Below are 14,056 nucleotides of genomic sequence, written 5' to 3'. Positions count from 1 at the left end.
GAGAAACACTTATTCATATCTTTGTAAAGAGCACAGAAATGACCTTATGTTCCTGAAATATTCTCTCATCTCCAGACAGAAGTTTTCATATCATATAATTTTTTCTTATTAAAAAAAAACAACTTTAAAAACAACAACAACAACAAATCAAAGAGCAAAGAGCATAAGAATAATTTCGGGATTAGCCAGAAAGAGGTGAGCTGACAATTATGAGAATCACTTGCTGGCACACCATTTCTGAACAATGGTTACTCACATGTACACACACACAAACACACACAAACACATGCTGGTCCAACATACACATATTAGTGTTGGTGTTGATATGAATTGCATATGGCCTTCAGCATATATCAGCATACAGTATTTCAATCCAATCTACTAAGTCTATGAATCAAGAATGTATAAATTCTACAAACTCACAATTTAAATCTATTGGGTGCTGTTGGTTTTTTCTTACTCAAAATATAGGTCTATATATTTCTCAATGCTTACCCTAGCACTTGAGACTGCCAAAATTTTTAATTTTTACTTGATATGAAAGCAACTAATTGAATCAGTTTTGAGAATTTGGAGGATGACTTTGATTTCTAATATACTCGACTTCACTATTTCCCCCTTTTAAGTGGATACAATGTGAATCTTTATTATCTCTATTCTTAAAATTCAACACGTTCAACATGCCAGTGAGAGCATCTTACAATCTGAAGTGGGATAAAGCAAATACAATTCCCCTTTGACATTCCCACAGCACTAACGATCAGATATGATTAAGCCAGTCATTCACCCACTATTGCATGACAAGGAGAAATAGCAAATGGAGGGCTGTCTGAGACTGCCCTAGAGCAGTGATTTACACCAAGTGGGCCTTTAATCAAGTCATGACACAGGGTGACACCTATCAATCATGGCAGAACAAAGCCAGAATGCCAAGGAATGGCTAGGGATTTTCAATTCTCCTCCTGGAATTACTCAGTTATTCAATCACCCTGAGCTATAATCTAATCAAGCTGCATTATTACCTATGTAGCTTTCCATTCCTGCGGTGAATAAATCAAGGAATTGACGGCAAATAATGAGAACTGGATTCCCAATATGCAGTTTAATTGCATTCATAGAACACTTAAAGGAGATGGCTAGTAACTGATCAGTGGGAATTAGTGGAAATGCTGGGGGATGATTGTTCTAATCCTTGCGTTATTCATTTAAGAGTACATTATACATCTATTGTTATGTGAAAATTATTTGCTTCAGAATGGTCTCATATTCAAGCAAAGTGCAGTTTAATATTTCCAGGTTAGCATGCCTGTACAGTGATGGGGCATTAAACTGCACATTACTACTTGAATAAGAGACCGTTCTGAAGCAAATAATTTTCACACAACGATAGTAATTATGATGTACTCTTAAATGAATCCCACAATAATTGGAACAATCATCTCTCAGCATTCCTACTGGTTCCCACTAATCAGTTACTAGCCATCCCCTTTAAAGGAGGGGTTTGGGTGATTCTAAGCTATTATCACTTGAAAGTGCAATATTTCGGGGCCTATATCACCTATGTCCCAATAAAAAACAAAAACAAAAACATCAAAATCCTTCACTATTACTTTATGCAAAGAATAAGGAAACAGTTTCAATCTGTCACAAATAGGGTCTCTCCCAGAACACTGCATGTCAATGTTTTCTTGTTGTTGTTTGTTTGTTTGTTTGTTGTTTTTTTTGCCAAGACTAGCTGACTCATCTAATGGTTGCTGAATTATCACTCCCAAAATGCAATATTGTTATGTGTCTATCACACACACACACACACACACACATCCATTTTAAGCTACAACTGATCTATTTCTATAAAGATGGCACATCTTTTCCACACACACAAAAAAAGATTAAATTATACTGTACCAGATATTAATGTACTAAGAAAACTTGTTCAGTGTTATACATAATAATCTCAGAATGCAATGAATCTTTAAATTGAAGAAAATGTTTGCCCTCTCCTTTTTGCTTCACTAGCTTTACAAGGTCTCATGATTTCATGTAAAGCCTACCCCTGTATACATACTTAAGTACACTGTCAGTCCTGATCAAATTTGATTTCAAAATAAGTAGTTAAAGTTAACATATTGTATAGCAAAAATTTAATAAAACTAGACATAAATACAAACGTTGTGGAATTTAAAAGGTACTTCGAGCATTACAAAACAATAATATTTTTCATACCTTATATGATGCAAATTAAGAAGAGAACATGACAACTCTAACTTTAACTGGTACACAAAACAATATCAGGAATGCAATCTTATAATGGTAATACCAGTCCCTAGAATTAATACCATGGACAAGGCCTGTGTCAGGTGGATTATGAAACAGCATCCAGAAGAATATTTCAAACTCAGGTAGATAGTTTTCTTTCTTTACAATGTTCTCTACTTCAGCTTTCCTATCTTAATCTTTCAGATTCTGCTTTGCTATAGACAGCAATTTGAGCCCCTCTCCCTAACCAACAAAACCGAAAGTGCATATAGAAATAGAAACTGTTTTTTCTTTTCTTTTTTCTCTTTTCTTTTCTTCTACTGGTGTCATCTCAAAATATTCTCAGACAGACTTTTATGGCATTTTCCATAAGTCTCAAATTTCATGAAGGCAAGTTGCTTCGGGATTTCACTTACATATAATAAATGTAGAATTATGGCAAGAAAATTAAATTATCAATGCCCACATGGCCTAGGGTAAATGCTCAACATTATGTGGCAGAATGGATGCAAGTTGAATAAACAGCACGCACATCACAGACATTGCATTCTCCAATTTGGGGGATTAGGAGATAATTTCATATTTTGTTGCATGATAAAATTCTATTAGTGAAGCGATTCTAAGAGAGTCTCATATACACATTGCTACGAGCAAATATGCTGTTCCCCTCTTTTTGATACACGCTTTATCAGTAGTTTGATAGCTGAACAAGTTGATATCCACTTCAATACCTTGCTATAATATCATTTCAACATCCCAAAGGAGATTCTTGTAGTCATATACGATATGTGAAAATCCTCTGAAAACTTCCATTTCACCACATGTCATGTAGTTTATCACTACGCTGATGAAAAGAGAAGAAGAAATATAGCACTGGTTACAATCACGAAAATCATATCATGGCCAACTTCGGGAAGTTTAAATCAAATCTTATTTTTGTAGTGTACTGTTGAGCACAAAATTATTTTCTGCTGAATAAAGAAAAAACACTTTAATATAAACATACATCATGATCAATATCATTAGAAATCCTCCTGCCAACTCTTGATAAAATTTAAAAATGATGCAAATTACCAGCCTCTGGGCACACAGCCAAATAAATGCATCAATGGCATGTACTTCAAATTATAATGCACAGCAACAAATCATAAAGCTACTTTGATGTAGCAAAACTGTTTTCTTTTCATGTATGCGCTTGCATTTTACCTTTTGTATGAGGGCCTGTACGAGCTCGACTCTAGTACACACCATGCAACATTTCTTCTGCACCTTTTTGTCTATATGTCATTATTTTTCTTTCCGTATAAATTTTCCAAACATTTTGATATTGAATTAATGGGAGTCAGGCATATTGGTTGAGGTGTCACACAGGTGTCATATAGTGATCTATCACACATCCATCAAAACCTACATTCGGACATTTGCTTGTGTTATCCTGATGCAAAGCAATGCTTATTTGCATAAATACCATTTCGATTCATTATGAACACTTTCCTTTATATACACGTATATACACATATAGGCACCTATATGTGATACATTTGATTGGTAAAACAAAATAAATTTGATCAAACAATAAAAAATATAGGAAATAAGGAAAAACAGAAGAAAAATGGAAATACATGTGAATTGGAAATAAAATGTTTCAAAATATGCTACGATAACTTTTTATTCACATAATGCAAAAGACAAAATTATCAAAAAGAAATTTTGCAAGAAATGCATCATGACTTTACTTCTTGATGTTATTCCACATGTTGGGCCATTTGTGAGATCGGTAAGGGGTCTGGGGCCACAGGAGCTCACAAACACTCCCAAATACCCCTACCTATTTAGGATTAAAGGAAACCAACATCTGAATATAAATGTGGATTGAGTGAAAGCACCAATATAAGAACAAATCAGTGAAAGTTTGAGGAAAATCGGACAAGCAATTAATATTTATGAATTTTTGAAGTTCTGGTCTAGTTCCTAGATAAGAAGACATGGCATCATTATGGACAACAATATAAACAAAATATAAGGAGATTTTGACAAAATTTTACTTTTCATGACAGGTACACATTCTATTGACTTGTTACTGACATATGTCAAGGGTAATATTATTCCCCTGGTTTCTGAAAGAAGTAAAATGCTCTTTCATCATTCATTAATATATTGTCCAAATGATATCATGAAGCGTGGTAGTCTCCTTATCAAGCAATGAAGGCACTAACACTTTAAAAAAATCGTAACTTATGAATCGATTGTATGATTTTCCTCAAACTTTCACTGATGTGTTACTACTAATGTTGCTGCTTTTACTCAATCCACATAAATTAATTGGGATTTGGTTTCCTTTAATCCAATTTGTTCATCTAAAGTTTGATGCAAAAAACCAAGTACTCCAACAGGTGCAATTAAAATCTAGAATGAACTATAGACCTGGTTACTGTATAAGCTGTTATTTTCATAAGAGTTTAATTCTCGCAAATTTTGCAAATCACTGTTTGACCACTAATCTAATAACAACACAAGAAAATATCTTGAACTGACATGCACTAGTGCTCTTATGATAGCCTCAGTATCAAAATCACTAAAACAACATCTAGCTAATCAGTCTGTTACCTCCTCATTTGTGAAAATATCTATACATGAAAATAACAGCTTATACAGTATACTCTCTCACATGCAGTTTGACACTCCAGTTTTTAATTTCTTATGAAAACTGCAAGATCACAAACAAATAGGTATTGCATTCAACAGCACATTCCATTATGGGTAAGTAGATTGTCAGCAGTCAATCGTTCCTACAAAATGAAGAGGCTGAGAAAGATGTGGGACCTTTCACTTTATCCGCCATCTCAGAAAACTTCTCCAAAAAGTCAGACCAAAGTGTAACCTGATCATCTTCTGCAAATTGAACAGATTACCGTGGAAACCAACCAGGCATCCATAAGCAAAGAAGAAGAAGAAGAAGACAAACATAGGGGAACAGGAGATATGCATAAACCACAGAATTCAAAAGGAAATAGAGAGAGAGAGAGAGAAAGAAAGAGGGAGTGAAAAAAAGAGAGGGGTGCACAATGTTGAAGATAGATCCACATAAGATGGACAATCTGACCGCAAAATATACCATACATCTTCATGATGCTACTTAATACACAAAAGGGCAAGAACTACGATACTAAAAGGCCTGAATTCAGGCTTTTGCCAGAAAACTGACATCCCTGTCAAAAGACAATGGGAATGAGCTTTATTTCAACCATGCATTCTGTACAAAATATCACAGTGGGTTAAACCAGTTGCTAGGCAAACACAAATTTGTGTTTTGATTTTTGGCAATCTTGCTAGGCAAACACAAATTTGTGTTTTGATTTTTGGCAAGAGGTATATCATAGTTCCATCTTTCTTTTTAGCAGCACATCAATTTTGCTCTTGAATATCAGATTAAACAAAATAGCAACCAAAAAAAAAAAAAAAAAACCAGCACCACCTGCCTAATGAACGTTCACCAGTGAGGATTTCATATGAGACCGTCGTACTATGCAAAACATACTATTTTGCTGGTCTGCTTGTCTATTTGTGCAGTCAGTTTATTTTTATTTTTTGTTTCTGACTGCCTCATCCAAGTGTGATGGTAATAATGATAATGTTTATTACAGTATACATACAACTGGCAGCATTTCAAGTTGCTGGCAGAAAGACGTCATGTAGAAATATAGCTATCCATGACATAGTAGCTCTGTATTGTACTGGTTCTGAAAAGAGAAATTCATAAGGTGTGACTTGAAATAATTACAGAAATTTGTCTCTTTCAAATGAAGTAAATTAAAGTTACAGGAGAGGTCCATTCACACAATCCGGAAAACAATTGGGTTTTTTGTGTGATTTCTGAAATGCAAAGAAAAAAACCCAATAATTCCTACCAGTGGACGCAGAAAAGAAAAGAAAAATCACTATCATTATTGGCACAGGAATGTAGAAATCAGAAAAATATTACAGATGTACAGGTTCCATGCCCAGCCAACACCATCGTAGCATGCATTAATTGACATACCTGCAATCATCTCATCACTGCTTGGCAACCTCTCCACCAGTTTCTCAATGATAGACACCTCCGAGCAAGCCTGCAGATTGAGGTAGCTCTTACGCAAGATGGCCACAAACATGCTCAGGATCTCCGCCTGCAGGATTGAAGAGAGAAAGGAAAGAGAGGGAGAGAGAGAAAGTGAGGGATGTGGGTTTCATTCTTCAAAGGTCATGGCATGACCGTTTCTACTGGCAAAATATCTGTGTACATTAGGCCCATTCACACACATTCAAAAAAAAAATTGCAAAAAGAAAATCAATTTTTGAAACAAAATGTGGAACTGATAATTATTGGCCATCTTGATTTTCTAAACCCTCTCGATGCATTGCCTAGTGTAGTGCGAATCATGGAGTTACAGGTGCACACATATTTATTGGAGCATGATACATTTCAATCATAAGAAATGAAATGACCACATGCATGTGCTTATCTGCCATTGTCGACCCATTGAAACACATTCTCATAAATGGTACTGAGGGATGATGTTTCAAAGGTCAACACGTGACATGTGACCTTTCATTATAAAACTCACAATGTTGCCTTTTCACAGTTGGGTCAGATTCTAAATGAAGGCATTCTCAGCACTCAACTTGTAACCCCTTAAGCAGCTGCCTAATACTCAGTTTCAAGAAACTTGATTAAGCTTACTCAACTCTTGCTGGAGCTATCCAGAATGAATATCAACAGTCCTTTAGCAGACTTTCACATGGCCCCACAACCTCTTTTCACACATACACATCTCACCATGCAAACCCACACATTCAATCAACATAAGAAATTCTTAGCTTTGAAATAAAACTTGTGTACACTCAGCCAGCCACCAGAAGTACTATTGAGGAAAAAGGTCTTTGAAGTTTCCTGAAACGCAGAGTCTCACTATTTAATAATCATGTCTAGACAATGACAGGATTTAAAAATTCATAGCAACCAGTATTAAGGAATAGTCTGGATTAATGCCATACTCATTTCACTCATTCTGTTCCTACTACAGCAAAGTTTCCTTGCTTCCGATGAATATTTGAAAAGTTTTTGTAATATTTTCATTTATTCTTCAGGTGTCTCACAGGTGAAAAAGGATGTAAAAACCATGTGTGACCATGGAATAAAATGTCAGCCAATGGTCATGCAAGCCGTTAAACCGATGACTTTGTTATTGAATGACTAATTGAGAAAATACCAAAGAAATGAAGTCAGCATTGTTGTAAACATCATTTCACGGTATACTGAGAATTGATCTCTGTAACAGTATGTGGATTGTGGGATGCAGGGTCACATTAAGTAATTATAGTTTGACTTTGTCATTACCATTTAACCCATTGAGGACAAGTCCTCAGTGTACTCGGACAGATGTCTATGGGAAATGCATGTTGTAGCAAAATCAACCCATCCTCAACCGGTTAAAGGGGAATGAAACCCCAATACTTAGGTATATGGATTGAATGAATGTAGTAATTTTAATTTAAAAAAAAAAAATCTGTGAAATTTGAAGAAAATCAGGCAAACTGTCCAAAAGTAATGATTTCTTAAATTTTCAGTAAACCAGTCAATGAATCGGAAGACTGCAAAAATGTGTGATGTCACACATGGACAACAGTAAGATATAAAGAAAGTTAACAAGGAGAAATCAACATATTATCATCCCTCAAGCATAATGAAAAAGCACTTATCTTTATACCGCTTTCAGAAGGAAGGAGGAATAATACTTCCCTCAACATGTCAGTAACAAGTGGAGAGAATGTGTACTTTTTATAAGATACAAAATTTTATGGAATTTTCTTTATTTTCTTTACATTGTTGCCCATGTGTGACTTTGCGAATTGATGTCGTCTTCTTACCCAGCAATTGCAGTGCTGAAACTAAGAATTCACGATTTTTCAACAGACTGTCTGATTCATCTTATCCCTGATGTGTTCTACTAATGTTTCTGCATTCACATAATCCATATGTGTTGGTTTCATTCCTCTTAGAATTGTTTTTTCTTATAATTTGTCGATGTGACTTTGATCTGATGGTTTTAGGAGTAGAAAAGTATTTGCGTGTTGTCACTTTTGCAATACTTCAGTTGAGCATAAGTAAGACAGATCCACACTGCAGAACATTTCACATTATGGTGTTTGACCCTCATTTCATTTCAAAATGAAGTTTGTCAATTCTCATGAGTGATTCAATTATACCTACTGGATTGTTTAACTTTATCACACTACCACTACATGTTTAACCTCTGACATCATCTTTCAATATGAATTACAAAAAGATATTAAGTAAAAAAAAATAAAAAAGAAGTTATAGATTCTACAAGTTTCAATAGAATCACGTTTATGGTTATAATTATCATTAAGACCATCTCATTTAATACTACAATCACTACAAGAAGTTGAAAAAGTTATTGTTGCTATCAACATGCAATTGTGTTCAACAAGTTCATGAGTTCAAGAGTTCATGATATCTGTCACATGATCTTGATTTCTTTACAGTGGTGATTTCCCATTTGCCTGAACTTATTGAAAAGTTCCAGATAGGTCGAAAACCTCTGACAGCCATCCATCTATATCTGCAGCAGATGAATAGACAAACCGAGTCTGTCTCCTCCGGGCAGATTTACAGAATCACTTATAATGTGGGTTAAGAACCTCTGTCACGTATGGGAGCCCAAGGCAGTCGCACAAGCATCAGTATTGATATCAGGGGTGGAGCAATGATGGGTGCCCACATGCATGCAGTGTCAAGCTCAGTAAGTTTACGACAAACTATTCAGACTGTCTGGCCCACATCTGCCCTTTTCACAGGTCTAGAACTCATGGCGCACCTAATGGCACCGTGAATTCATTCCCATAAATACACAGTTAACAATCCCGATTACAGAGTAATGACAAGGAAATAGAGGGGCAGTCATGCATTACCATTAGAATAGGATCCACAAAAGAGATTTTATGACGCGTCAAATGCTCATACTTGCTTTATGAGAACATGTTGATATCATTGAACTGCAGTCATACTAACTACTATGAAGTAGGAACTATTTCCCGATTCATTTTTATTCATCAAACTAAACAACATTATCAGTGACTATCCAAGTGAAAGTTTTAGCCAATGTGTGACATTTTTAGCCAAATTTAGTGTCCTTCATCTTTGACCTTTCACTTTTCATGCTGTCCTTATCATTTAAGAATTCTAATGTCTATTTTAATACACCCTATACCTATACCAAATAGTCAATAGACAGTGACCCTTGACTTTTGACTACTATAATTTCATGTAAATTTATGGCTGTCTATTATGTCGTACATTTTTACAATTCCAGTTGAAGTTTGGCTGGAAATTTCAGTCAAACTTTTGACCCATTACAACTTTCACATGAAAACTGTCTAGATCTTCACATCTTTTCCACCAAATAGTTTCCTTTTAAATTTCCAAGCAAAGTCAAAGCAGACAAATGACATTTTAGCAAAAGTATCCTGACCTTTGAACTTTGATCTCCAAGAACTCTACTATTTTGCTTTTGGATGTGAAGTTAGTGCATACTTCTCATGTAGCATATATGCAGGACAAGTACCATGAAAGCCCACCAATGGATTTCTCTTAAATCATCATAATGACATCTGAGGCCAACCCACAAACAAATGCACCCTATAAAAAAAAGGAAATGACGTCACACATGAGCACTTTTCAACATTTCTGGCCCTTTTGTAGAAACTTGTCACATGACTTTTGACTCATTTTGACAAAGCTGTCCACAAATCTTACTCATTTTGTTGTTGTGCGCACTTATGTGTGTATGAATGGCCATTAAAAAGAAATCTGATTATCATTTCTACATACACAGTGGTCAATGCCATATCAATTAAGTTGTTTTGAAATGTATGCTCTGTACACCCACTATGATCCATTGCCTACTACACTTGTATATTGATATCATTTACACCTGTACATATCTGTGTACATGTTTGTGGAAAAGTTGTGAGTCTGTTTATGCTAGAAACAGGCCAATATGACCATCAGCATAGAGATTCCCTACCCACATGCTAATTTTGGACAAATACATTGGGTATCTTCCTCCACTTACCTCCTCTCCTCACTCAAAACATTTCTCAATTGTTGCCATGACAACTAAAAGCCCTAAATGTCAAAAATCACATTCAGTTCACAGGCATGAAAAGAGCGATCAACTTCGATCTTCAGAGGCAAATCCTATCTATATTGTGAAAATCTCTCTATGCAGTTTCACTGATTCTCTGCGAGTAACAGTATCAAGCCACACAAAGCTGTGGTGACGTACACATCGTATCAGTGAATCAAATTCTACCTAGTGTGTTGCGCTTCCTCTAAAAATAAGAGCATTCTCTCTATGATGCATGCATCTCTACATCTGTAATGAATCAGCAAACAGCACAGAAATCTCATTTGACAGACGTCGAGGATTGGTGAGAAACATTGCAGGCAAAACACAGAGAAAACATCTGAAGCATTTTGCAGCGTTGACAAGTTTCCTTTCACACATCTCAATCAATCCAATCAGCTAAACTAGGAACATCTCACTTTGAACATGCACATGTAACCCTCAGATCTGCCCCATGCATATGAGCTTTCTTGCTATCCACAGGTTTTGTGGATGAGTGAACGAAATCTTGACCTTTATCACGACCAAAACATAAAATATTATACAAGTACTGCATGATCTTGAATGCGCAGTACAAGATTATATGCAAGACATATACATAAATACAAAAGGTACAGTTTTATTCACAGAGGCTGAAGGCTTGAGGTGAAAACGAATTGCACACTGACTACTTATATTTGGGGAAAAAGTATAATGTGCATATATAAATGGACTACTTCCAAAAGACAGGTATTCTTTCAGAAATCGATACAAATACATCATTACAACACATGGTAAAGGAGGGGAGATTAATTGGATTGAGTTTTGGAGGGGAAAAAAAGGTAAGAACTTTAAAACTTTATGTCACCATGTTGCCAAGATAAAAGTAAAGCTATCTTCACCTCTTCTTTCTCATCCTGAACAGAATGCCTTGTCTGAACTAAATTAATAGCCAGTCTTGCTAGAGAGCAGAGGGTCATTACTTGAGACAAGGGTCAACCCACCAGTGAGAAGTACACGAATGCAAAAGGGTCTTTAAAGATTCATCCAAATTTCTTAATTTACATCTTTGAATTACTGATTTCCCTACCAGCATTCAGTAACAATAGTGACAGGCAATCAGCTGAGCTCGTTATATCTATCAGAACTATACAGAATCTCATGCATGCATGTTCACACTGACAGCAGATTGGCTAATCTAGCAATTCCATTGGTCCAGGTGAAGAACTGAGTAATTCAGTATAGGAGTGGTGTATAGGTTAAGCTTTCTACTGAGTCATGAATAACGATCAGATTCAGAGCTCAAAAAGCCCTCCCACAGATGTACTCTGCTTTGGTTTTCTTCACTGATGACTCTAAGCACTTAAGCATGAAGGCCTTTAAAAAAGACTGCTAAATAGTCAACTCTTCTTCAGTGGGCTGTATCATGATTTATTCTTTTCAACTGCTTCGCAAGAACAAAAAACTTGAGTGTAGTCTTTTTCATTTCACCTAAAAAAATAACTGCAACGTTATGCTGAAAGACCAAGATCAAGAAATAGTGTCGATAATGCCCTACCACTATGCATCTGATGGTATTCATGTAATAATGTAGAAAAGGGAAAATGCATTTCATCTAAAGTAAGTCTCCATATATATTAAGAAGATGATTTCAAGAACATCAATTCTCCTTTAAAGACTTTAAAGACCACACAAACTTCTATACCTAAAAGATTCTTTTTAACCCTGTAGGAATCAGGAAATAAGCAAATAAAATTCTGCCTAACTTCTAGTTATTCATTAAACTTGTGCATAGTAATGTACAGTGTGTCAAAAAAAAAATTACGATCACATTTTTGCATTGATAACACCCAATATGATTAAACCGTCTAGATGCTACTTCAGCATCTTAAAATATCACATCTTAGCTCTATTGTGCAGAAAACCCCATTCAATTTGGTGGAGCGGTCACAGTGAGTCTGATTCTTCCAAGTTTAGCACTTGGATGCTCTTGGTACTGCATATTAATGTGTAAACACAATAGACAGAACTTGGAGGGAAGGGATTCCTGACATGCTCTACAAAAATCCTCATTTCTCTTTGACCACTGAAGCAAATTGAATGGGGTTTTCTGTAAGATGTGGGCAGTGAGTTATAGTTTCATACCCTGAAATTGTGTTTGGATTGATTCACTATATGTAAAGTGATCATTGCGTAGGGTACCATTGTAATTTTTTTGGGGGGACATACGGTATGTATCATTGTCACATATCAAAACACAATAAACAATATCTTTACTTCCCCCCCCCCCCGAAAAAAACCAAAATATATATATATAAAAGAAAAAAACCCAATCCACAGCATACACACACACACACACGCACATGGCACACAGGGAGTATAAGGAACATGTTCATGCATGCTGAAATCGTTGATGAATGCATGACCGTAGCAAACCAATTCAGAAACATGAGAGAAAGACCAAACTGGTAAGAGAAGATCTATGGGACAGAAAGAAGATCGTTGAGCGTGTTTCTACTAAGCGATGAAAATTCGAGGTGATGCGAGGTGATGCGAGGTGATTCACAGTGATACGCGGTGATGCGCGGCGATGCGCCGTGACACCTCAAATTTTTCCTCAGTAGAAACAGATCGGGTAGTGGCCGATGAGCGGTGATGCCAGGTGCTCCGTCGTCCACCTTTTGAGGTGGTCGATGTGCGGTGATGCGAGAGACAATTCTCAGTAGAAACACACCCGGTAGCGAAATCCGCGGTGTACTGGAAGTCTCGAATTATTATATACTTTTCAAATCGGTTCATTGCACACTCCGACACTTGTGTACACATCGATCGTAGTTTCGCACACATCATGCCTTGTACCAACTCCTACTAAATACATGAGGTGGTACATGTGAACTGCGTGCATTCATCGTCTATTGTTTGCGTACCCAACAGCCTATTATACTCTGATTTTTACACTGCGTTCATTTTCCCATAATATCGTATCGTCTCGAAGTTGTAGATTCCCTAATTCGTTTTTGCTGGAATACTAACGTTAGTATGTCGGAGCCCCTAGAGAGCATTAACTGGACCCTAGACCTGCAACGATTCCTAATAACCAAGTGACAGGAAATGTTGGTGAGGGGCATTTTGAATGGAAAGACTAAACGAAATTCAGTGGCCTACCACAAAATGGCAGAGCAGAGGCAGCATGACCCGATCTGTGACCTGAAAATACGCGACTTCAGGATTCACCGCATTTTGCATGTCACCTCGCATCACCGCGTATTTTATCGCTCAGTAGAAACAGCTCGAGTGGTCGTAATATACGAGGTGATGCGGGAGACTAAATTCGCAGTGATGCGAGGTGATGCGAGGTGCTCTCAGTAGAAACACGCTCAATGTATCCAACATCTCCTCCTCTCCTCCTGGATTCTGTATCCTGTTACCAAGCGCATGGGATAGCATCAACATACAGAGGTGAAGTTGATGCTCAGGACCACACACCAGTCTTGCAAGGAATCCTCCCACCCCCAACCTACCAATCCCCACCCATTCTGTACTCTGACATCCATGGAACATTCAAAAAGGCATGCATGCTCTGTAGTCACTCCTCCTTAGTCCTCCCCCTGTCCCCTACCCCTTCACGATTG

General features: G+C 36.6%; 1 protein-coding gene across 10 annotated transcripts in view; it reads right to left on the bottom strand.

Annotated features, from left to right (window-relative positions):
• Nucleotides 1–14,056, bottom strand: part of LOC139745071 (neurobeachin-like) — a 444,680-nt gene that overhangs the window by 344,947 nt on the left and 85,677 nt on the right. For all 10 annotated transcript variants that reach the window (XM_071655484.1, XM_071655489.1, XM_071655485.1 and 7 more), the window contains exon 3: nt 6,296–6,422. In XM_071655484.1, the coding sequence (XP_071511585.1) occupies nt 6,296–6,422 (127 nt within the window). The remainder of the gene's footprint in view (nt 1–6,295; nt 6,423–14,056) is intronic.

Source organism: Diadema antillarum, unplaced genomic scaffold, assembly GCF_040938485.1.
Source record: "Diadema antillarum isolate AM-2024a unplaced genomic scaffold, OU_Dant_1.0 seq00001233_RagTag, whole genome shotgun sequence".
Classification (NCBI taxonomy): domain Eukaryota; kingdom Metazoa; phylum Echinodermata; class Echinoidea; order Diadematoida; family Diadematidae; genus Diadema; species Diadema antillarum.
The sequence above is the reverse complement of the archived record's forward strand: the minus strand, read 5'-3'. Positions and strand labels throughout refer to the sequence as shown.